This window comes from Lepeophtheirus salmonis, chromosome 6, assembly GCF_016086655.4.
Source record: "Lepeophtheirus salmonis chromosome 6, UVic_Lsal_1.4, whole genome shotgun sequence".
In the NCBI taxonomy this organism is placed as follows: Eukaryota; Metazoa; Arthropoda; class Copepoda; order Siphonostomatoida; family Caligidae; genus Lepeophtheirus; species Lepeophtheirus salmonis.
This window is the reverse complement of record NC_052136.2, coordinates 1,197,427-1,224,787: the sequence shown is the minus strand read 5'-3', so window position 1 is coordinate 1,224,787 and position 27,361 is coordinate 1,197,427. Positions and strand designations below refer to the sequence as shown.

The following is a 27,361-nucleotide window of genomic DNA, read 5'->3' as shown; positions in this document are numbered from 1 at the left end:
ACATTTTTGTTTGAGGGTCAAACAAGATAATAAATCCAAAATGTTGAATCTCCGTATCTAAATATATACTAAACGAAAGTACACTAATAATCAAGCAATAGTTAATATATTGGACGGAAGAGGACATTAGAGTCTTCCAATATAAATATTTCTTAGGAACTTTATCATGTGATAAGGATATATGGGTACAAAAATTTTTGACACTCCATCCGGTTTTGTCCTAAATCAAGTACGCCTGTCTAAATTGCACGCAAAAGCCATTCTATTAGTATTGGATCGGTCATAGGACTGATTTACTAATCAGTACCCCCCTCTTTTTCCAGTCTCTTTTTATTTTATCTGTCCAATCTTTTTTACCATTCAAGACAAAACACCAAAACGTCGAATCCCGAGCCTCCTTTCATGAGGTAGCGTGGGGTTCTCGTGTATTATGACCATCCCAAGTCACCTTTCATGGCCCTCCTGATGGTCCTACGAGCCAAAGATAAGTTTTTACAGAGGGGATTCATCGATTTGGTGGGTTCTCCTTGATCTTCTCTAAGCTGGACAGGAACTCTGGATTCCTTTTGAAATTGTGTCCTCCACTTCCTGCTTTCCTGGATAGGTCTTCTCCATCATTCTTCATCTTGACCACCTTGAAAACCAGGCTCTTGGAGTACTTCATAATATGCATCATCCTCGCCACATTAATTTCAGCATCTAGGATATGGGCTCTCTTTTGGTTTCTTGTTCACCCATGATGGCAATATGAAGAAATGTTTATTATAGTTTGTTTATTTATAAAGGACAAGTGAACCAGAGGGTCAAAAAATAATCACTAAACCTTCCTTTATTAATGAGAAAATTAACATTAATTAACAGTCCACGCTTTGCTTCCCAATGCTGCATATGCGATGATAATATAAGACATTAAGTATCTTATAATGATAAGTTTCTTATGGATTTAATAAGTAAAACCATTTATTTAGCTCAACTTTTGATTGAATTCCCTCCATACATTTTATATACCTTGAACTTTGAAAGGAAATTATGTATTAAAATAATTGCAACTGTCAAGTCACCGCTAGTTATGATAATATGTATAACTCAAGTTACTTGGGATCTCTCTTTAAAGGGCTTCATACGGATCCTTTTTTCTCTAAATCAGGCATAAACTTTGTACTCCTTTCATGGAGGAATGTATTCCACTATTAACTATCCTTATCAGTTATCATAATACCATACTTTGAGAGGGAACTGACTCCTCTGCGTGCGCTTATTTTGAAACCATCATCATCGGGAGCGGGCATACCAAAAAAGGCACAATGAAAAAAAAAATAGAATTTTTTTTTAACATAGAAGTTTAAAACTTTTTTTTTCATTACTTTGGTTTCATAACAATTTTATTCATTGAATCGAAGAGTCATACAGAAAAAAAGGAGATATTTTATTTAATATCATTACAGAAAAAAAGAAAAAAAAGCACTAGAGCCTTGCTTATAGAATAGTGATTAAAATATATTTTATTAAATAATGTTGTGATTTGATCGACTTGTATAGAAGGACTTGGACAAGGATTGATATTCAAGTAAGTACCTAACTTATTTTTACTCCATTTAATCCCGAATTTAAATAATAATTTCCTTGCAATTCCATCATCTGCTGTGTGTTCTTTTATAAATGAAAAGTGAAATACAAATTTGTTATTTGGTTAGCATATGGTGATGAATTTTTATCCTTGTTCCCATTTGGTTTTTGATTTCTTTACCTTCGCGTATTATACCTCTCCCAGTATGTTTTCATTGTACTAATATAATATATGATGAAAATACTTATACCATTCCTTTAAAAAAAAAACCTGTTACCGGGTCCAGTTTGACAGGTTACTCCTATTGAAGCATGCGTAGAGAATATCTTTTTAAAGTTATATAAATAGTTATGAATGATGTACAAATATCCTTCTTTTTTTTTGCGTCAAAGAAGAGTACGCGAGAATCAAGGAGGTCAATCTTTACAGTATACAAAAATGCAGCATGATAATGCAGGAAACTGCATTATTAGTGATTTTTTGGGAGACATGTACTATTTTATTATATATTGACACTACTAAATATGTGGGTCCTCAACACGCAAGGAAGTAAGAATTATTTTTCTTAAAATTGAGATTATATTTGTATTTATCAAATCTTCTCAGGAATTTGAGTAAAAAGCCTATAGTTTGAAATATTGGGATATATTTAAATAAAACGTAAGAAATTAAATTGGCGTTTCTTGATTTTTGTTCAAGAATGTATTTTTGTGGTTCCTCATCTCAAATTATATTTTTCTTATTTCTGCCAATTTTTTTGCCATAAATTACATTTGTTTCCTGTACCCTTCATATATCAATTATGAGAATGAATAACCCAGGCAAAGGAGAGTCTATAGACTTTGCTTCCAAGAAAGGATTCTTTAAATAATGAATATATTTATTGTTAATACTTGTATTTGGAATAGAATGTAAATAGTATTTAATTTGGAAAATTTCACTCTCAAAATCTTCTTTTTTGAATACTTACCTATACGCAAGCAAATAATTAGGCTTTGCTTGATCTAACTGGCCCTAATACCTTGCTAATTTATAGGTACATAATAAAAATATTTTATTTTGGGAGTACAGGTTTGAAATTCAAATATTTAGCCTTTATGAATTAAAATGAAATAATTTTTTAATATTGTGAATTTTTACGAATCTTTTTGTAAGAAAATATTTGTGTTTTACAAAATTTGATTCCATTCATTTCTTTCACAAATTATATATCTAACACTGTCTAGAATTAAAGCCCAAGCTTTAGTGGATATTAAAGCTATGTATCGTAAGGACTATAGAAAAGCTATTTTTATCATTCATAATTAATATAGTTATAATATTTACTTAAAAATATGATATGATGGCCAAAAGAATTATCCTCCAGTTTTTGTTTTTTTGTTTTTTTAACAAATATAAAAAACAATCCTTTGTTGATTGACGGATTTTTGTCTTGCTTTTTCATATATTGACCTCCAGTTGTTTTGAAAAGTCCTCTACAGTACTGATATTCACTATAAAAATGATTGCTCTTAAGGGATATTTACAAAGTACATACACAGTTGGGATGCACCAACCTAAGGGGTAATGCACCCCTGCTCTTGACCTCCGGAACCCTACAAATATGTGCTCCTCCACACGTTGAGTTTTTAGCTTCTAATAAAATAGAGGTGACTAGATGGGTTGCGTGAATAAATAATATTCACTCCAATATTCGTTGTAGTTGGTTTGCAGATGTAGTAAAAGGTTTGAAATTGCGCGAATTCAAGCGATAATGTATGCTTATTTTATTAAAGAAATATGAACCAAATGAGAACATGAAGAATGGGACAAAAATGCCAAAAAATAGTCATCATACATTGTACACGACCCCTTACAAACCCTTGCTCCCAATATCGAAAAAAGTTGTTATGTGTCTCAAATGATTTTTCCTTATTGATGTTACTTTTTCCATCTATTTATTTCAATGTTCTTTTTTTGGCCTTATATAAAGGTTAAAATTGGGTTCAAGTTCAGGAAGGCATGACTTAGGAAGTGTTTATGGAGTCGTGAGTGACTCTTTTCACAGCAGGAGTGTGAACTTTTTTCCTTCTTTTTTTCTGATGCGCATCTTCAAACTTTTGTAGGAACGTTATAGCCTTTAAGTACATAGCATCATCTTATTTACATGATAAAACACTTTGAATGCACACGTATATTGTGAGAAAAAATATGTAGTAGTCAAACCATTCATCTTTATATATGTACATTTAGTATACTCATAAACAATTGTTCAATCACCTATCCAAAATGCAATAAATAGCTATCTAAGAGGCCACACCTTGAGCCTCACAAAGGAGGGGCTGCATCTTTTATGTATCTCTGTTGAATGATAGTATGGATTATAAGGGGCGTCCACAGGGGAGGGCTGAAGGGGTTGTAGCCCTCCCCCCCCCCAATTAAGAAATTTTTGAATTTTACTAGAAAATTTAACATTTGAAATTTTATTTTAGGATTTTATTGCAAAAATTTTAGTTTTTTCTGAACATTTCTAAATTTTTGAAATGTTATCCAAAAAAATTACTTTTTATGGAATAGATATGGATTTTTGAATTTTTTTCCAAAAAAATTATTATTTGAAATGTTTTTCTGAACAATTTCATTTTTTGTGAACAACTCTAGATTTTGAAATTTTTCGTGAATAATAGTGGATTTTTGAATTTTTTTTCCAAAGAATTTAATTTTCAGAAAAATTTTAACTTTTAAATTTTCTTTTTCAAAAAAATTCCAAAAACCAAGCCAAAAAAAAATATATATATAATCTTGCAGACACCCCTGATTATGTTCAATAATGACCCTATTTCAATGGAGGAACAGGAGGTAAATTTTATTTTACACAAATTTCAACTAATGGGTTAACTTTTTTAACAGTTGTATCGGTCCCGTTCAATTCCCTCTTTATGCGTCATTGAAAAAGTCTCAAATTTTAGGCACCTTTTAAAGGAACATTTTGTCACAAAATATACAACTAAACTACATCCGATCTTAATTTAATGAATATTAAAACACCCATTAAAAGGCGATATTTTCAATAACATCATACTAAAGTACCCCCTCTGACTCTAGTTTATCCATTCATGGACTGCGTAAGAGGAGTCCAGGAGAACAGTAGAGGCCTTCTTCTTTTTTGAAGAATTTAAAATCATCATATAGCAACAAAAAAATATTTGAAAAAATATACAATTATTCGCCCATTGAGAACTTACAATTGAATTAGTTTACTAAAAATTGAAGTATCTTTAATAACCAAGAAATTTTTGTCATTATTTTGAATAACTTAGCCCCCAAATGAAAGAATTTATTCTCTTTATATCAATGGGGCCTAAGCATTGTTTACTTATTTGTAGTGTTGTGTTAGTACTTCTTTATTCGGTCCAGTCGAGTCTTAGGATGGGTCCCATCAGTCCTTGGGAGCAGTTCTGAAGACCGTTGGTCCTTCGGACTGTGAGTACTATAACTGATCTAAAAAAAGAATAAATGGACAGGGCTATAGTTTTTAATCAGAAGTAGGGATCGATACAAGACTACTTATTAGTAGTTTGTTTAGATAATCAATAATAGTGGCGCCCCCTTGCGTTAATAGTTGTGTATTAATCGTTTGGATACTTATTCATTTTATGGAACTTAGTACATTTGCACCATCTTACAAATATATATTTTTTTAATTTTCTCATACTCTATTAGTAAAAATTGATGTATAATGATGTACCTGTCTATGATGATAACGTCATTTAGCAAAGATTTTCCATGCTAAGGATTTTGCGTCCAATTTGGACGCTCCTCCTTAGGATTTATGGGATGGGACATCCTACACTTTAGGAATGCTTATTCTCTCTGATTCTTTCTACATCTAATTCTTGCTTCTTTGTCCCATGTAGATTGCGATGAGCAAATAATTCACGTATATCAATACATCAAAACAAAAACAAAAAGACGTTTACGGTCCTAAAGAATCAAAATACAAAAACAACACACCATTAGAGGAGGGGAGATTACGAACCAGGAGTAAGAATGATTCAATCTCTCGTGATCATTTGTCTATTAGGTAAGTACTTCTTCACTTTACCAGTATCTTATTGTACATACTATATATATATATGTATCTTGACGTATCATTGAGCGTGCACTCTGAAGGTCAGATTTCGCAATATGTTATGTACTAACATATCCATTCAAGTAACCCTAGTACAGTTAGTATCCTTTTATTTATTTACTGTGAGATAAGAAGTGATCTGGACTCTCAACACGCCTTAGTATATCATGATAAAAGTGGAAAAATAGTTGTTAAATGTACTTTTTCCTTTTATCTTTCATTGATTGGCTCATTTTGATTTTCCCGCTTATAAAAAAGAGACACCATGACACAATCTTTTTCATACTCGTATATATATGGGTTAAACACTGCCTTTATACGTATACATCAAATCCAATTCATACAGGTCATAGAAATTATATTTTATATCTGTGTGCTTAAATTAAGTGTCCCTCAAACCCTTTTTTATATGAATTGTAATGGAAAAATTCTCTCTCTCCGGAAACGGTTTTGTTGGAGCAATTATTATATACATATGTTATACTAGTAGAATTATCAATATTTTTATTTTTTTATCATCCAAAAATCCAATTTTCCCTTTTCTCAAGGAGAAACATACAAAGTAATTAAAATAATTCACGTTCATCATTTGAAGACTTTGAAATCAGGACTTCAAGGTCTTTCTCGTGGTGGGGAAAATATTTTATATGTATTGTGTACGTTTGTATTTAGGAGAGAAAATGAATATCTAAAGGACTTTTTTGTTGATATTTACATACTATTATTTTAAAAACTTTACAATGTAGTCTCGTTATAACCTTAAAAGGTAGATATTTTTGATCTTTGGGAGTGGAGTAACGTGCAAAATAAGAAAAAATGATGCACAAAAATACATTGTTTTGTTGTTTTTTGACAAATTCGTGATGTAGGCGGTGGTTGTTTTAAATATATTTTTGATACGGGCAAAAACATTAGATAAATACAATCCATGAATGACTTATGAAAATGACCTTTTAAAAGTCAACAGGAAGTTGCATATATCAAAGCATCATGATTAATTTTGTTTTATATGCTAAAAGCATTTGTTTGTACACAAAGTCAACGTACATAAGTTACGTATCTGATCATTTTACGCTGCAATACTTCACGGACATAAAAATTTACATTGTATTTGTGATCAACTGTCAATTAGTTTCCTTATTTTCTCTTTATCAATGTTCTGAAAGTAGAGTTGTTGAGTTTGAGCGTTGTTTACTTATATTAGTTTATAAACAAGGCTCCAGAGAGTGGTTTCGTGTGACTTTAAATAATACAAGTGGTAAAATGATACCATCCAATAGAGAGATTCCTTTGATTACTTCATTGTAGCTTGACATCCACCCCTGGAAAGTTCATATATCAATTATCCCCTCCACTAATAGAAAAATAAATTATACTTTTTATAATTATTGCTTCTTTGAAAAGTTGATGATAGAGACTCCATACGATCCCGGACGTGAGTTAGAATCCGTAGCGAGGAGGAAAACTGTGAATTATATATTGAAAGAATCTAAGGAATTGATTGATCAGGACGTTGGATGCAATACATCCCGTCCCAAGGCGGAGTTGGTTTTACGGATAACGGATAAGAATCTAGAGATTTGTGTTCCGAGCTTATAAGGGAGGTTTCCCTTTCTAATTTCTATTTTAATATGGTAATTATCAAAGGGTAGCTTGACAAACAACCCTTGAACGTTCATATATCAAACATCCCCCTCCCCCCAATAGAAAAATGAATAATTACTTATTTGAAATGTTATAAAAGTTAAGACGTGTGATTGGTGAATTCAAATTAGTTTTGGTTAAGTCCTGACAGTCCAAGTTGAGTCTCAAGTCCTTGCTCATAAGTCCAATTCCAGTCCTCGAATATTTTCCTCAAGTGAAGTTCAATTCTACAGAAAATAAAAGAGACATTATCCAGGGCAATAATTCAAAGTACTTTCGAGTCCAATTCAAGTCTTGGGCCTTTGATTGTAAAGCTCAAGTCTTGTAGCAGGAATCAGTGGTGTTTGAAAGTTATACAAGGAAGCCAAGAGTTTGACATTTGTTCCAAGGGAGGGAGCAAATTATATCAATTTACTGTATGTAAAATAAATATATTTATATAATCAATCTCGAGGATCAAGGGGTGTGCCCCTCTACCTATGGTCGCAAGTATTCAAAAAATGACTCAAGTTCTAGTCAAGGCGCAATTTCGAGTCCCCATCTCTTTGTTAAGCTGATTTGAAGGATGCTCAACAATATGATTGAATACTAATTACACGGTTGAGAAGACATGGAAGACATTAGCATATGGGCCTCCTTTTTTGTTTTGTTTCTTTTGGGATGAAAGGTTGCGATATACAGTCACGGTAATGAGGTGGTTAATCTTCTGGGTATTCATAACTAATAGCTTATGTACAATGTGTATAAGATTACATGGAAAGCAATACACCTATAATGGGGTGGGAGGGCGAAAAAAGGTCAAACCTATTATTATATTTATCTTTTTATTCCTCGTCAAAAAAAAAAAACGAAAAGGAGGAGTCCTACTGCTATCAAAACCATATGGTATATTATTAAACAAATAGATCAATACATTTCTCAACTACTGATGTAAATAGATAAACTCATGCTGGGCCTTCCATGACCCTGGCCTTAATCCCTCTTCCCTTGTACATCTTAATTGAAGGAATGCAGCATCTATTAATCATGGTTCAAGACATAAGTTATTCGTTTTCTCTTCATGGATTCATGTACATTATTTTTTGCAACTATAACCTTTTATTGTTACATATTATATATAGAGCAATTGTACGTCACGTCATCTTTCTGAAAGGACGGTCAATATATAGGAGACAAACATAATTAAACGACCAACTTTTATATAAATAAAAATCCTTGATCCTTTTTAATTAAGGAAAATGATGAATTAATTATTGTTGTGTCTTTAACGTAAAACTTAATATAATCGACTAACTAATAGAATTTCACCAACGTTATCAGGGACGTCCTCTGGAGTAATTCATGTCTTTGCCCTATACGGAATGGAATTAGGTTTTTTTTCTTCCTCTCACGGCTGCTTGCAATTGATCTAATAAAGCAGCGATAATGATCTTCAAATTGTCAGGATTACCACTTTCATTTTCAGTTTCTTTTATATTTACTTACCACCAGGGCATGTATCATTGCGTATGACAGTCCTAACATTCATAACCAGGGGAGTCCACAGGGGGTGGGCTGGAGGGGCTGTAGCCACCCCCTAAAAAAATAAAGGAATTTTTGCTTTTTTCTAGAAAGTTTAATATTTGAAATTTAATTAAATTTTCAATTTTTTTCCCAAAAAAATTTTTTTTTTTTTTTTTTTCAAAACATTTAATTTTCTGAAAATAGCTATGGATTTTTGAAATTTTTCTCCAAAAAATTTAATATTGGAACTTTAAGTTTTGAAGTTTTTTGTAAACAGCTGTGGATTTTTGAATTTTTTTTTACAATAGCTATGGATTTTTGAAATATTTTTCTAAACAAATTATTGTTTCAAACTTTTTTCCCCAAAATATTGATTGTTTTTCAAAAAAAAAACATCAAAAAACCAAGCCCCTTCCCCAAAAATATATATAAATACTCTTGCAGACGCCCTTAATAATGTTCCATAGCCACCGTTTCGTTTTTTATGTCATCAAGAAGAGTAGTTAATTTTTACACTCCAAATATGCTCATTCATTAAATATTTATGCCTCGAACAGAACGTTGTTAGGTACTTTCTTATGCAATAAGTATGTAACGTCAGGTAGTACACATAATATATGAGTTGCATAAAAGGAAATCATCTTTTGTTAGCATCAGGTATCCTTGTTTTTATTCTCTCCATTTCTCAAATTGCCCTTAAGTAATGTAATTTAATTAATAAATGTGGAGCATTAAAATAATATATGAGAAAAGGTGTCTAGCCATGAAAAAGAGAGAGAGGTTTGGGGCTCTATGTCCCTCATGTACTTGTATCAAAAGAAGTGGCTCATTTCTCCACATCACCCCGTAAGACAGACATCAAAGAATTATCTAAGTAGGTAATTGTACAGTAAATTACAACTTAGTAGCAGAATAACCTTTGGACGTAGTTATGAATGAGCTTTGTTTCAACCAAAGACATGATGTTCTTTTTTTACATCTCTAGGGAGAATCAATGTTTTTAAACAGAGTGGCGAAACGCGCCTGTTACACTTGAGTAGACCCCTTCTCGTAGTGATACCTTATTCCCCACGTAAGATGTCGCTTTTTATGATACCATCGATGATGTTACTTACTCATTTCCTGTCATTGTCCCTCATGACATATGCAACTTTTCTTACCATTGCAGAATTCACCTTATTATTTCAGTTAAAAGGCTGAATTGACTAAGGTTGCAGAGTTAGTTATTGAGTAACATTGAAGTATATTTTTTACTTCCCTGGCGGAGAAAAAAGTTATCGACATAACCAACATATTTGAAGAATATTGATCCCTTAATAAATGGCTTTGAGAATTATCGTTTTATTTACATTAAGTTTCCAGAACGTTCTCCCACAAATTTTTGTTCTCTTGTCTGTTGGTCTGGCTTTGACTGGTTAAAAAAATATTCATCTGGTTTTTATTTGATATTATCTATGAAAATTATCAATCAAAATACGCATTTAACCGTCTTCAAACAATCATATTTCTCTATGCAAAGGTACCTCAAGACGGTGTCAATTTCGGAGTTAATAAGGGATTCTTTACTTATAATAGGTTGGAGAAAAAGTATTTTGTATTTCTCACTTTATTTCAATGCTTTATTAGAAGTGTTACAATCATTCGATTTAACCCAAGTGTATCCTGATCTATTCTATAACTTGTTTCCAACGAGAATCCAACTGTATTATGTCTTCTCGTAGAAGCCTTTGTCCCTAATGGGAAAAAACTCGGACAACCAATATTCACAGGCCTCTATTGAGGCCAAATTTTTATCCCAAGCCTCTTAACCATAGACAGGAGCAGGTGGTAGTCACTTGGTGCCAGGTCCAGATTGTAGGATGAATGCATAAGGACTTCTCATCCGAGCTCCCGGTGCATAATCAAAGATGATATCCTATTTCCTCCTTTTTACCAATGCTGGCCGCTTCTGCTCTATCGCCAGCTTCAAACGGTCTAGTTGTTCATAGTATAGGATAAAATTTAGCGGTAGGAAAATCGGTCAAACTATTGCTGTGCAGCACGAAACGTATCCGCCCCGTACACATCACAAATTTTCTTGGTAGCTTCGACGCGTTTTTCCCTTTCAGATAGTAAAAATGTAAAATATGGCAAATTTCTTCCTTTGAAATCTCTATACTCGAGGCATGACAAATCACGACTAAACCGGTAAAAGCAATACTGTAAAAAAAAAAAAGAGCTTGTTGTATACACTCACACCTTTACAACACCTTATCCGATCGTATGATTCGATTTGACCAATAATGAACAATATGTACATTGTTTAAAAAAACGGGCGGGAAATACGAAATTACTTTTTCTCAACTACGTGACAGAAAGTGAATGATAAAATTATTGAATATAAAGGATAGGTATATGTTACTCATATAGAGGGCGCTGTGAAACTTGTTCTCAGAATGTGCCTTGTTTATTCCTTCTTTTTTTTACGACAAGTTACAGGACAATATATTTTTTTAGTTTGATCCATGCTCTATTGGAAAAAAAAGTGTGACAGATAGACGGGCGAAGTAACATTCTGATAAATAAGTTAAATGATTAAAATGAGCCACCAAGTGACATGGAATGAAACTGCATGAATTAAGTATGTAAATGGCATGTGTAACTTGAAAGTGTGTACATTTGTCTTTCAATGTCAAGGGCATGAGAAAGAACTTCATTGAAGGTTGTGTCTTCTTCGTAGGAGACGTAGTTGATAAATAGGGCTTTATGAAATAGGCCCTTCCAAAGACAGAAAGAAGGAAAGAAAAAATAATAAAATACTTTTTGGATTTTCTCTTTCATGCACGAATGGATTTATAAAGACGGATGGGAAGTTAGAGGTTATATTGTAGTGCTCTGTCGACTCCAGCAATTATTAAACTCCCTTCGACTATAATTGAGTTGATTATTTTTGATTTTACCAACAATAACAAGAGATTAAACCTCTAATGACCACTGTTTTGACAAGGTCAAAAGTGAGAGAAAGAGGAACGATAGAGAGATATTCATTTAAGAATACACCCATCAAAGAGCTGGTTTCCTTTCCAGACATTGTAAATATCTATATCACGGTGGTACCTCTCAAAAATGTACAATGTATTTGGTTATCAACTATCGATTTTTCTGCTTGTATATCCTAGTCTGTGGTCTGAACGTTGATTGGTTGGATTAGCTTTTGTTAAGCCGTGAACAATTCCCAACAATTATAGGATAATAATTCCATTATTAGGAAGAATTGGCTGGGACGATTTTTATTTCTTTTTTTGGGAAAGGTTGCATTATACAATAAAGGTGATACACACATCAGGCTTAAGCTGTGTAGACCCCAACAATGATCAACTTTGTTTGAACCGAACTTGTTAGAGGGATTTTTCAACTCAACTCAAATAGTGCCAAGACGATTTTAAAAGTTTGAAAAATCCCAAGTAGATTTGACTTTTTATTATTGAGTCTGCTGTGTGTATTTTATCACTAAATCTCATCAAATTATGTTTGGAACTGTTGTTTCTATATGAGTTCAGAGTTACTCAAGAATCACAATCTCTGATAGGATGTTTCTAATCTCTAAAGTGACAGACTAAACTTACATATACTACGATTTGGTAACAAATTGCACGATTTTAGCATAGTTGCTAAGTAATACTAGCCCATTAGCGCTCATAAAGCTAAACAAATTTGCCGCAAAAGTACTAGATGAAAAGTGAAAAAGTAATAGACAAATTATAAACTGGAATAGCTATTAAATGGGCAGTGGACACGCGTAGCTATTTAATTTTTCTAATTTATCGGTTCGAGCTGATCCATAACAACTCGACTCAAGATGACACTACACAATTATATAGTAGGCACTTAGATAGCTTCAGTCTCATTAACACATTTCTTCCCAAACTTTTCATTTACACTGCGGATCTCTATACATTGTTTTCACGTGACATCAGTATTGTTGATGTCAGACATTTTGGGATCCTAAACAACCATTAAGGAAGATAGTGAACTATTGAAAGTCAATATGGGGTCAACTCATAATCGGAATTAAACCTTACTGTCTATTAAAAAATACGCTTATATTGCCTAGTTTTATTATTTATCTGACCCTAAAATGTATAAAGAATATGTTAGTATATTGTTATAAAATCTTATTTCGATATTGTAGATAAAAATTAAGAATTACAATGGAAAAAATGATACATTCTTCTCTAATTAACATACCTTTGTCGTCCTGGATCAATAAAAAAGAAACAAATTTAGTCATTTTTAGTATATTTGAAATAGATATAATTCAATTATCAGTCTGTATCATAGGAAACAAGAATTACTCAATGCAGATGTTAAGTTTTTATTTATTTTTAAAGCCATTTTATGAAGATTTATTGGAAATTTGTCCAATTTATGTTATAAAAATCTCCATTTTGACCCACCAAAATGACATCTCCTTTTTTATGCAATTTATGACGTCAGTAAAAATGCTCGATAGCATTTTTGTAATATCTTGCAGTATAAATGAAACATGTCAAACCAAATGTTTTATTTATAACAGATGTAATCACTTGCAGAGCCTTTGAGGATACATCGCGGAGCACAAGGGATTCGAGGAGCCCTGCTGAAGAAAATCTGCCTTAACACAATAAGAAGAGGGTAAAGACTAAATATACATGATATATATTAAAATGATTGTTGTTTTCTACTCCAATTACAAAAAAATTTACATAAATCGTGAGATGAGTGAACTTCAAAGCTCTGTTAATTACCTATTCATACAAAAGTCTATGTAGATATTAAAAACAATAATGAAGAATGGTGGGATCTACAAAGGCAGTTTTCTTTTTCTTTATCTTAATACCACTTAATATGTGTTATGGGTGTCTATACCATGACCTTGGCATCCAAAAAAATATAACCTTATTTAGTGTAACAATACTTTATATTTAAAAAAGAAGGAAATCCAAGGAACTATTTGTTTGTGAGGTTTTTTTGAAAAAATAATTATCTTTAAGGGCCTTATTAAGCTACCCATTAAAAGGTACCTACATACTTATATATGTAAGTAATTAATTCATTAAAAATGGAGTAAGTATGTTAATTATATACATATAAATGGACCATTGATGAATCCTACAATACTTAAAAACTGTACAAAGAAAATCATCGGAATAATTCATCTTCTTACGCAACCTCTTATAATTTATTTAAAACCGAGAATTACTTTATATGATATACATACAATATACATGGATAGATAAAGATGGATTCACGCCTTTTACGTGGATTATACTTTTTTTTAAACATAAAGCGAAAATGCCTTTGACCTTCTCATAAGTTCCTATGGAATGTCGTCGTCAAAAGGAGAGAAAATGTATCCCCCTCCATATTTCTACGTATTTGGAGGACATGGAGTATAATATATCTAACTTGCTAATGAATCACCGTTTATTAAATGAAATACGTGAACTGTCTTCAAAGTCGTGTTAATAATTATCATATAGCAAAGGAATGCTCTCAAAAATGTACAGTTAATGACGTTCCTTAAATACCGAATGAGCAGATTTAAGAGCCTCGTCAAAAAGAAGCATTTTATCAAATGAAGTTTCATATTATTAATTCATATTACGGGACTCTTACTCAACCAAGTACCACCCCCGCTCCCTATCCCCCATCCCATTAGGTGCTTGAATGATTATGTTTGTAAGGTCATAACCTTACAAAATTAAAACCTACACACTTGTATTATTAAATACATGAGCATTCGAGGCTTCAAAGAAAATCCTATAAATAGGTACATATTTTGAAAACCGTGATTCATTTGTTTATGTATAATACCTGAAAAGGCAAGCACAGTGCATCAGTCCTTATGTAATAACCCTTATTCATTCATTACAACAAACACAATACCTAAAAAATACACGCCATATACCTAACGAAGATAATGGGTGTTTAAACACTCTACCCATAAAACTCCAAACCATGATTAATTAAATTTGTCTTTACACAAACTAATAATAAATATTCATTTGAAAAACACCTACTTTTGGAGAGGGGAAAGATTCAATGAGCCCAAAATATGTAGTCTATTGTGGCAGGTGGACAGACTCTTCTCTATCTCGTTTTGTTGTCCTTGATCATTTTATTTTCTATTTTTATTTATTTTTTAGCAATGATAAAAAATTGAAAAAATGAGAAAGTTTGAGTCTTTTTTTTTTTTTTTTTAAATTATTGGACCTCAATGTCACTCATCATACAAAATGGATATGAGTCGCTAAGTGTTCATAGTCGTTTATTCTATTAATTATCATATAATCCTTGATTTTAACTTTGAAAAACGTTACTTTCAACATTGATTTAATTAACTCCTCGTTACTTCTCTTCAAATCCTTGATTGAGTTGTTTAGACCCTCTATCAATTAATTTTTAGCAATATAAAGCTGTACTGTGCCTCAGTAGTTTTACCTATGATACTAATTATAAGCATCAATGAACAAATTGAATTTTTTTCTCTATAATTCATAATGTGAAACAGTAGTTGGAGAATGAAATTTTGTAGATTATAGAGGATAGATCATCTTTAAATAATAGATTATTATGAAATAAAACATGTTCTTTGACATTTTGACATCTGCTTCGATTAATTTTATCGTAAAAGTAAATGAAAAATTAATAGCAACCCATAAAAAACATTATATGAAACCTCAATAATTAATGCCAAAATTTGTTAATAACTTAATAAAAACTAAGGAACTACCGTCCCATTAAAATTGAAATCAAGAAATAGATTTATTATAAATTAAGAGTTTTCATAGAAAATGGATCGAAAATATGATACCCACAAGATATTACAAGGATATTTTAGTCTTTCGGGTGTTTTAGGACTACATAAACGTAGATATTTAGTTGGTGTCATCTAATAACATGTGTATGAAGAAGCCTAATGGTTTTATTAATTCAACTAGTATTTAAAGAGTTTTGTTGCTCCTATATTATCTTGAAACTTTATTATAGTTACTCACGACTGTTCATTGGCTGTTGGACTGTTAAACAGTATGAAACAGCTTGGTCTTTTCTTAGTCTTCATATATATGTAATCACGATATGAACAGGTTTGTTGAATTAATTGTACGAATTGATTTTAAAAAACGTTTTCGAAGATAAAATCATACAAGTAAGAAGTAAGCTCCAAAATTCCTCTCTATCATTGATTATAATTAATTAATTAATAAAATAGGATGAACTCTGAACAATGAATACATTGTGATTTCGAAAAAGAGGACACTGGATAAAGTATCCGTTTTTAGGAGGGATTTTATTTTATAAAAGGTATTTTGGATCCCGTTTTATTTTGTATTCAAAAAATTTATAAAATTGAAGACTTGTTGGAATACCATCATAATGAATAAAATACACTCAACATCATTTATTTATAATACTGTAGGAAATTTTTGTATGAAGATGATTGAAATAAGGCAAACCAAACATTTTACACTTTAGTACACTTTGTACTAAAAGGCAGACATTTAAAAGACACTTACAACAAGTACTTTTTCTGTACTTTGCATTGGAGTATGAAAGATCCCCCTACGCTAAGGCCATAGTTGAAGTTAAAGCTCAATTCTGATACGGATTATGCTTGTTTTAGATAAATATTTCTACTCATATTTGTGCCTCTGAGATCAAAACGAGTAAACGAGGGTGTATATGTGTCAGATTTTGAAAAACACATTTTGAACGTTATATGGCGTGAGAAGTGGAAACTCTAATACAATGTTCCATTTCATTATTATAATTTGGGTCATAAGATAGTTAACATGGTTCAATCAAACACAAGAGGCTCGGTGGAGGTCAAGGGACACATACAACATGGGCCACAGGATGGAGGCATTAATGTTGTTAAAAACAGGATATTTTTGGATTTGTGATACAATGTGTTTAATAAAATTGGTTGCCCATTGAAAAGTTAAAATATACTATTTTTATGAAGAGTACTCTATAGAAATTGATGAAAGTATTCTTTGTATAGGGGTTCGACCTTTTTTTAATACAATACAGCTCACACCTCAGCAGTTGTGGTTGCAAAATTAATGGAAATAGGTTTCACATTCGAGATGCCCGCAGCACAAGCAATCTCCCACACCTTCATTCTTCTGTTACAAATCACCATAGCATGGATTATATCATTGATTTCAGGAGTAGTAACCTCAACAGTGCCTCCAGATCGTTCAGCTTCACTTGTGCACACATGGTCACTCCCAAAATTTTGAAACCACTTATAAACTGTTTTATTAGAAGGTGCAGAGTCCTCATAATGTTTATCAAGGTAATATACTAACTAAACATAACCTCGATACGCACCATTAGTGCCATCTCTCGGACTTTGTACGTACTTTTCGAACGACCCTCGTACGTTGCAGACATGTGTTCCAACATAATGGTAAAATAAATTAGAGAATCGAATGATAATTGTATTCAGAGGTGTACATGTCATAGTTTTGAATATTTTTGTCGTGCCCTATATGCCTAAGCACACCCTAACCTAATGCAAAGAGATTTACATATATGAATGTGTATTACTTATATTATATTTCCATGAGGAAGGAACGATAGATAAGGATTAAATAGGAAGATGATGGAGTGAGAAAAAATAAAATAGGTCTCATGAGAAGAAGGATTGAATGCGGTCGTGGTTTTCATATTCTTCCACATTCTTGATGGATCTTTATTATATCTAGTACTTCTAATAAACATTATTGTACTTTTTGATTTTTTTTTTTTTTTTTTTGGAGACTTATTCTTCCTGTCTCTTGGCCGCGTGGATACATTTGAACATACGCAAAAAAAAAAAAAAACATAATTACTAAATACATCTTAAATCTTTTTCTTCAAAATCCATGGAAGCGTATCTTTCCATTCATCAACTGGACCGAACCGTGGATAGAAGACAAACATTTTTATTTTAATAAAAGTACACATCTTTACAGTAAAGAAACATTTCAGAAAAAATATATTAAATTTGCCATAGTTTTAATCCCTTTTGTTTCTCGAAGAAACAATTGAACAGTTACAATCATGCAGTGAAGTTCATTACATTCATTATAAAGAACACAACGTCATTAAGTGATATATCAAGCACCCAACGAAATGATGGCACGTTTCTCAAAGGCCCTGTTAACTGCCGAAGGAAAGGGCTCTACGAGCCTAGATGCTCTTGCTTCCATTTCTACAATGCCCCAAATCACAGAGGAAGAAAGGAACTTTGAATCTCCAATTCTTTCGTCATCAACATCCTCCCAGCCATCCTCTACAACATCCCCATCCCCCATTGAAACCCCCACTGTCGTATCTCCATCAACGATCAAGGGTTGTTATTGCCAAATGGGATCTGTTGTAAGAGCCCTACTGATTTTGTTTGGGATTCTAAGTATTGCTGGAGGAGTAGGGTTTTGGGTCTATGATCAGCATATAGCAGATGAATCTCTTTTTAAAAGTGTGAAGCAAGATGTTTCGGATTTTAGGCACTTTAGAAATGGACGTGCAAGAGAATTCAATGTCTCAGTCTCTACCAATCCTCCTTCTTCTTCTTCACCTTTTCCCTTGACTACAACTCAAGAACCCCAGGAGTTTCTAACTCCTAAGAGTAAAACAACTCCAATGCCGTATACGATATTTGTTACTACAAATCCCTATAATGACATGTACTACCTAACAACCACAATGTCTCCTAAAGTACTCTTGACAACCACAATGTATGCTACAGGAGCCCAGACAACCACAAATATCCCTGGACACCAATCCACGACAACTCCGCCAGAGAGTACCACTTTTTTTGTAGAAGGATTAACCCTGGATATTTTCATTTGGGACTCAACTCCTCCAACAACAACAACCCTTGCAGAAACAACTCCAAGGACCTTGGATGAGTCCTTTACTGTATTAGCTACCACAGCTATACCCTTGACGGCTACAACAGAGACCACCGAAGCTAGGTTGAAAGTTGAGAGTGATTCGTTGAGCATCTCTACTCCTATGCCCCTCATATCCCCATTATACGTCCCTAACATCCCCACAACAATTAAAAATCCCTCCAACTTCCGTGATCTCAACATAACTGTTTCTATATATGATCCAATTAACTTTTATAACAATGAAGGTAAGTGTGAACACATCTGATATTTGTCTAAGTAGAGTAAAATAAAATCTTTCCTGATGAGTTAGTGTCCTGCTTGCACAATGATACACTCTCTGAATGTACATATATATTAATAATAATTATTAAGATGATATAATTTAAATGTTGAGAAATACTCGCCATCATCAAAGCTTTGTATATAGTATTTTTATTCTATAACTAATCTCTAAGTATTGTGTGATTTTTTCTCTCTGTCTTGTTCACATATATTTATTGCTTTTAAAACAGACTAATCCGACACACTTTTCTTATAGGTCATGTAACGATCGTTCCCTCGTCTGGGCATTCCAATCCTGATCCTTTATTCACACCTAAACTGAATCCCCCTAAAATTAACTATCCTACTATCCAAACCTACACTGTAGGTCACAATGGTAAGGACTAGGGCCAAAACCATTAGATTCACAAATTACCTCGTAGTTTTTTTACTCATATTTTACCGTTTCACCAACTAGTGCATAAATGCACACAGTGTTGCCATATGTACAATTATAGTATGCTGCATAACCTTGCCTCTTTTCCTGCAATCACATTCATGATTCCTTCCTCATCAGAATTATAGGGTTGTATCAGTCCTTAATATGGGGGTTAATATCGATCCCGTAGTCTCTGTTATCGGTCTTTGAAACACTTTCTAAATGACCCTCCAGAAGACATTAAACGCACTAACATTTTTTTTAGGCTTGGAGGTTTTATTGAGAATATATACGATAAACCTGTAAGCAAAGGCTTAAGTGCGGCCGCTACAAATAGGGTAGAAGAACTGAGAAGTTACTAAATGACATAACATCAGTTGAAAAGGCCAATTGTCATATTTTTATAGAAATAAAAACTAGATTTAATTGGTCAATGAAAAATTCAAGCCTGTGAAATTTATAAATCACAGATTTTACAGAATTATTCAATACCAATATGAAGCTAATCAAAGGCCTCTTTTTTAGGTATAGTTATATTTGAATCTAATGAATGTGAATTTTGCCATAAAAATAAGACAAATGATTAACAAATGGCCTTTTGAGCTTACAGGGGTTTATAAAATTATATGTGTTGAGGAGAGTGAACACACGCCTGCAGTTGCTGTCTGGTTCCTATATGTCATTCTATGATCTACTTGTTATTGGCAATATTGACTATTTGATGTACAAGAATAGCCACTCTATCCAGTCAAAACCGGATAGGAACTCAAATTTTAAACACTAAGAAGAAGTTAAATTCAAATTATTCCGTAGCATCATTTTCTTGTTATATAATCTTTGCTATTTGCTTGAATTTTTAATATTTCCATCTGTTTCAGTCATAATTATCGTTTAAAATCTGGTTGAGTTATGCCGCGATACTAGCGCCATACATCTGCAAACAAGTCGTGCCGGACATTAGACAGTCCCAATATTTAATAAGCAATACTGATCTAGATACTACTTCCAACTCAGGGGTGTCCGCAGGTGTGGGCTGGAGAGACTGTAGCCCCTCCCCAAATTAAGGAATTTTTCCTTTTTAATAGAAAATTTGATATTTGAAATTTTTTTTGAAATAAATATAATATTTGAAATTTAATTTAATTTTTCAAATTTTTTTATTCCAAAATTTAATTTTTTTTGAAAGCTTTGAACTTTTGAAAATTTTCTCCAAAAAATTTAATATTTATATTATCTTTTCAAAAAATTTTATATTTGGAATTTAATTTTAGAAATTTTTGTTGAGCTGGAGTGGATTATTGAATTTTTTTTTTTTTAAATTGAATGTTTTGAGAATAGCTCTGACTTTTTGAAATTTTTCAACAAAAAATTTTGTATAGTAAGTTTAATTTTTGAAATTTTTTGTAAACAGTTGTGGGTTTTTGAAAAAAAAATCCAAAAAATTTTTATACATGCAATTTAATTTTGAAATTATTTCCCTGACAAATTTATTTTTTGATTTTTTTAAAAACAAACTATATATATTTAAATCCCGCGGACGCCCCTGCAACTGGTTTTTCTTTCCTCAAACTTATCTTCTATCTCAACTTTTCTTGCAATCTTAATTGTAGTTAGGTATCTCAGTTTGCCAATTGAATTATATTTTTATTATAATTATTACTTCAACTTAAGAGAGCAGCATTCATTTATTATTCTTAATTTAGGACTAATTATGATATTTATATTCTTATATAAATTGATGAAAATTGATTTATGATGATATTTATGAATACATCATTTAGTAAAGAGTGTTCTATTGAACACCTATTACGTCCTTATAATTTTTGACGGAATTGAAGCGGACGCCCAATTTTAGGACTGGTACATCCTTGTTAATATTGTTGTTTATAGCCTTTGCTCGTCTTTACACATTTCTATTTGTACATAATTAATTAATTAATACATGGTGTATGTGGTCTTTTTGGGATTTTGGGATATTCTCATTTATAAATATTATTGCGTTACATTTTACCTTGGTGATTGTTCTAAAACCACATAATTACATATAATAACTAACCAATCAATTAATTACAACCTAACTTTCCCTGGACAAACACCTTAAATCCAAGCTTCCGTCTCTTCTATCAGTCTTCCATTTTGTATTCTTCCTCATCTGTCTTCTTTAACATCGCACACTTTTAAGCGTTGTTCATCAAAATCATATATATACAATTATAGACCTTGTTGATTCCAGTAGTACAACCACCATTTCAACTGATTCACCCGACATCAACACGAACGCCAAAGATGATATCCAGTCCTTCACACTCTTCTTACGTAGTTAGAGACATTACATTTGTTACTAAGACGGTTACGGGGTTTGTAAGCTTTATCACGCGGATTGGGAACACTCTATTCGTATTTACTCCAAGAGGTAAATACATTATCTCATTCATGACTAGAGTTATAAATTCTAAGCATTTCCGGTATTTCTAAAAAAAATGAATCTGTAACCCTGACAATTTGAATGGATTTCCATTAGATTAGCTACTATGGTCAATGACGAAAGGAAATTAGCATTGAAATAGGAAGGTCTGTTGATATTCCTACTACTCTCAGTACAAAAAGGAGTTAAACTTATGACTTAGGGGCGTCTGCACGATAATATAATTGTATATATAATTGGAAAATAATTTGAGAAATTAAATTTTTTACTTTATATGTAGACGTTCTCTCCTCAAGCTGATGTAAATAAAAGAATATTTTTCAAATTTCCAACTACAAAGAAAAAACTCAAATGCTAAAAAATGCTTAGGATTTACAATTCTATTAATGACCAGGAAGCAAAGTACAGGATGACGACTGCCTTGCCATGTGTATATATTGTAAATATGTATTGTAGAAAATGTTATTGCAACATTACTTTCTTATCTATCTTTCCACAAATCCATTTATCCATTTATATTTGATTTTAGGTGGAGTAAAAGCAACAAGCTCCGTCTCATCTAGTAGCAGTATTGCTTTCACAAAGCCCTCATTAATCAGACCTTCAAGACGACCCTTTGAGGATTCCAAACCTTCTATTGAAATTGAAGAATTGTTTCACACCTTCAAACGACCTTCTTTAGAACCATCATCTAATAAGCCGTTCATTCGGCCAACATCCGTGTTTAGGTAAGTCGATCATTGAAGCTCTCCATTTATTGTACTCAATTATTTATCTCTCTTTCTCTCTTAACACGATACAGAACTGGTTCCTTGGAAAGAATAACTACCTTATCGAATGGATTAATTGAAGTTGATGGAGGAATTGACGAAGTTAAATTTGACAGAGTCTCTGCTGAGCCTACTGCAGAAGCCCTTGAAACATTTAAGGTCCTACCCGGAAATCAAGGGAGTGAAGCCACAGAAACGATTGTAGGTTCCACGACCATTTCCAACAATTTTTTTGCGGATGATGAAGGAAATGTCAAGGCTACTGGGCTTGTGACGGTTGAACGAGGAACAGCGGTCGAGAATGGTATAACAACGGTACACACGTCTCGAGTATTTGGAACCTCTGTGGATGGACAATATGCTCAAATTATTCAAAGTACGTCCAAAGTATTCAAGGATGACGTTCAAGCCACGCCAGGACCAGAAGAAGGACTTTCAACTGGGAATGTGGAGCAGATAGATGAGTCTCAGAGCTCTCGACCTTATGGAGGAAGGCGTTCCTCCCGACTTTTCCGTAAGAATAACTCTGCTATCAATGACTTTAAGAACAGGCTAAAGAATAGATTTAAAAAATTCAAAAAGGAAAATGATGAAAAAGAAACGGAAACTTTTGCAGCCCCAAAAACTACTCCACAAAATGCTGATAGTAGGGAAGATAGATCATCCAGATTTGGAGGAATTAAGAATAAAAAGGAGAAGAAGACAGAGACATCCTCCCGTCCAAGCTCTTATAAACGAAGCCACTTCTCAAGTGGAAGACATAAGTTGAGAAACAGAGGGGGAACAACCATTCCCCCTACCACGACACAAAGTAGTGAAGATTTACAGGCTCAACCCAGCTCAACAAGAGAAGTATCGGTTGAAAAGAACTCATATTCTACAAGGAAAAGAATACGACCAAATCGGTTTAGAAATCGATTCTCTAGTAAATTTGGAAAGAACAAAAAGGAAACGACGACAACTACCCCCAACACCACGACAACAACTACAACCACAACAACAGAATCCTATAAACGTAAAAGTTCTTACAAGTCTAATCGAAAGAGTCTTCAAGTTGAAGATAAGACTAGTCCTCTAGGAATCAAGAAGTTTAACCGGTTCAACCGCCCCAATCTGAGAAAATCCCTCTTATCAAAGATATTGGGAAAGAATGGAGGGAAGGTTGAGAACTATGCCAATCAAGATGGTAGTGACGGGCCCGAAGGCGAGGAAATCCCTACTGAAAAGCAGGACCAAGAAGTTGAAACATACGAAGAGGAGGAAAAGAAGAATGAATATGAATCATCTGCAAAGTTATCCGAAGATATCTATGATGATGATGCATTTGTTGGAGACGAATTGGAAGAAGAGGAGTACTCATATGAGGAAGAGCCCAAGTCATTGTCTTCTTTTAAAAGAGAAAAGGACGCCAATCTCTACGAGAAAGAAGAGGAAATCAGTCCAATTGATTCAAATTCCATTTATCCTTCAGATCCTCTTCAAACTACTCTCAAGGTCTCAACGGAGTATCCAGAGGACTCTGCATATCTTTTACAAGTAGCTACTATCAGATCCCCTTATAGTTTTGACATCGATGATGGTAAAAAGAGTACAAGATTCATTACAGTGACACGCACATTCACATCCGACATGGCCTCAGAAATTGAAAGCACGACTTACTCTAAGAAAAGTATTGGTAGCAGCGTTGTTATATCCCCTTCCAAGACTCTTCCCCTCTTCCAAACAGAAACCATCCCTGCACCTGAGAACATCCTTACTTCCTCCGTTCCTCCTCCAGTACTTTCATCTCTTTCCCATTTGGATGGTTCCTTGGAAACTCTTCCTGCTGTGACATACCACTTAGCTGCTACGAATGGCCCTACGCCTCCACTCAAAACTGTCACGGAAACTTATAGCACAACAGAGTTGATGCTGAAAACGAGTATCCTTCCAATCATTATCGATGGATCTACTAAATATCATTCCTTGGTACAATCCTACTTTGTTACTCGAATGGTAGAGGCAGTTAAGACCCTTCCACCAATGGAAGCATATGAATTTATTCCTACAAAGGCATTCACTGACTTTTCAAACGTTTTGGACGAAGCCGGCTCAGAGAAGAGAGAGCACTTGCTTCCTGGTAAGTATTGACTTCCAAGATATAATAGAACGAACATTTAATTTATTTTTTTTACTACATGCTTAGGTGAGTTGGAGTTTAGTGATCAAGATCAGTATAGCTTGGAAGGACCCCAAGAGGTTCGTGTGCGTCCTCCTCCTGGTTTTAAAGATGATTTAAAACTTATTGGATCAAAATTTGACCCAGTTGAGAGTATGGAAAAGAAGAACAATCCAGAGATTTCACAACTAAAGAATGATGACGAACCCACTCTGAAGCAGCCTAGTCATCCCCTTCAATCCAGTATTAGTCAAAATCCATTTGGAGTCAATCCATTTAATCCGTTTGGTCTTCCACAAGCAAATCCCACCTCTGCCACACCCGGACTTTCTTCCTTTAATCCACTCGGATCCTTCACCCCAGATCAATTACGACAGCTTGCTCTTTTCCAATACTTTAATAATCCATTTAACTTAGCAGGCTATGGTGCTTTTAATCAACAGGCCCAACCCAGACCTCCTCAACCACAACCCAAGCCTATCATCAAAACAGAGACCATCTACGAAACCAACACTATACCAATCATCTTAGGAAACAAGCAAATATTCACGACCCTTACCCGTGCAGTCGGCGTCACAACCCTGACAGAGTATGAGAAATCCGAACAACAAGCAACAGCCCTTCCTCCCTCACCTCCAGCTATTGGAAACCCCATTTTGAACCCCTTTCAACAACCACAAGCCAATGTGGGTTTCACAGTCACAAGCTCTGCCGTCATTCAGGAAACGACAGTTCCATCCCTTGTGACTAAAGAACTTAGAATCATTTTTAGAAATACACCAACAGTCACAACGCTCACTTCCTCAACCATGGTTGCAACACAAGTTACCTCCTACGTCACGAAGACAGTTCCTATTGGAGGAGGAGCTACTCTCAATCCCCTAGCGGCCTTCTTAGGTTAAGAAATAACATAATACATATTATTCAAACAAAACAAAACAAATTTTGAAGAAACTCTATTTTGTGATATTTTCTCCTTTTTAACTTGGATTCTTCTACTGGAGAAGACCCCTGGTCGAGTACTATAAAACCTACCTTTCTGTAAAGCAAAGTATGTGGTGCTTGCTGTAGGTATATGATTGCATATTCAACGAAACCTCTTTTTTCTTCTTCTTTTTTTTTTTTGGGCGCACATTTATTTTGTGTTGTGTTTCCAATTACTGATTTTTAAAAACTTTATTGAGTTAGATTCTAAGTAATGATGTATTGATGAAGCATTGGGTAGGAAAAAAAAATAGAGTAAATTCGTGATATAAAGACTTGTAACTTTTGATTCCCTCAAACTTTTCTCTCTCTCTCAACTTTATCAATGGGATGTAGTTTTCTTTCTTTTTTCTTTTCATTTTACAACACTAAGTTTATATTATATCAAGATTTGTGCCATCCCAACTTACTACTTATAAATTCTTATATTCACTTCCCCTCCCTTCTCCTAGCCTTTAGGAGCTAGGGTATCCACTGAATCTAAATACAGGAGGCATCCTTTAAACGCCTTTGAATTTTTTACTTTTTAAATTTGTAAACAAAATATTTCCAAAAATGGCTTTAATATATTATTATGATGTTATTTGTTTTAATCATTTTAATTTTTTATATTGTGTATATTTCTATGAAGACAAAAAAATCATTTTTATATTTGAATAAATGATGTAAAATCTTCATTCAAGATTACTCATGGATTTCATTTCCCTTTTCGAGGGCGGAAATAGGAGATACAATTAAATTTAGGTGGTTAAAAAATTAATGGGTATGATTATAATCGTAAAATATGACATTCTGCTACATAAACAAACTAAAATGGTAACCCTGACAATTTGGTGAATGTTCGGGAGAAGAGCAGCATAGCTTTCATTACGTTTTATGAAATTAGCTGGGAGCAGCAATTAATACAGAAAATAAGCACAAATCCCGCTCCGTATCTAGCAATGAGATAGGTCGGAATTACTACGATATCGATCCATGATTTTACTCTCAGTCCAACAATGATATGAATGTTCTGTTAGTTTGCTCTTCTCCTACTGAATAAGGCTATCTTATATGTACAAGAATAAACTTTTGCATCTTCTTCCTCCTCCTCCGTTTTTTCTGCCTAGTAACATTTTTTGTTCTACACTCTACTATTAAAAATTAGAAGGGAAGGGGAGATCTTGGATGGCTGCAATTCAAACGAACACTTATGGGATTTACATCTGTTTAATAGTTTTTCAGGTAGTAACATGAAGGGGAGATTGCATTAACCAGTTAATTCGTCTTGTATTGCTACAATTCAAATAAACACTTATAGGAATTTAATCTGTTTAATAAAGCCAAATAATGACATTGTATAAGTGATAATTTGAAGGTCCTCTGGCACATAAGTATTCTATTGGAGCATTGGATATTACGCAGGATACTAATTTATTTGGCGGTAAAGTAATTTTAAAGCTGTTTGGTAGTTGGTGCATGTATTAAGCGATCTTCACTTTAGGTAGTTTAGGAGAATGTTAGTTTATTGACATCACATCACACTTTTATTATCATCCCCCATGCGTCCCTGGAACGGGCAGGATCATACTAGTCAATATTCATTATTTAA

The 27,361-nt window shown here is 33.3% G+C and overlaps 1 protein-coding gene across 2 annotated transcripts; it reads left to right on the top strand.

Moving 5' to 3' along the window:
* The first annotated feature begins 1,344 nt into the window (after nt 1–1,344).
* On the top strand, nt 1,345–26,457 carry LOC121119390 (uncharacterized). Of its 2 annotated transcripts, XM_040714047.2 has the most exons (6): nt 1,374–1,567; nt 5,464–5,630; nt 19,272–19,391; nt 22,388–22,586; nt 22,661–24,747; nt 24,814–26,457. In XM_040714047.2, the coding sequence occupies exons 2-6, from the start codon at nt 5,597–5,599 to the stop codon at nt 25,686–25,688; spliced, it is 3,315 nt and encodes a 1,104-aa protein (XP_040569981.1). In that variant the 5' UTR covers nt 1,374–1,567; nt 5,464–5,596; the 3' UTR covers nt 25,689–26,457. The 2 variants fall into 2 exon arrangements, with proteins under 2 accessions (XP_040569982.1, XP_040569981.1); XM_040714048.2 differs by lacking the exon at nt 19,272–19,391 and having other exon boundaries at nt 1,345–1,567.
* Nucleotides 26,458–27,361: the final 904 nt, after the last annotated feature.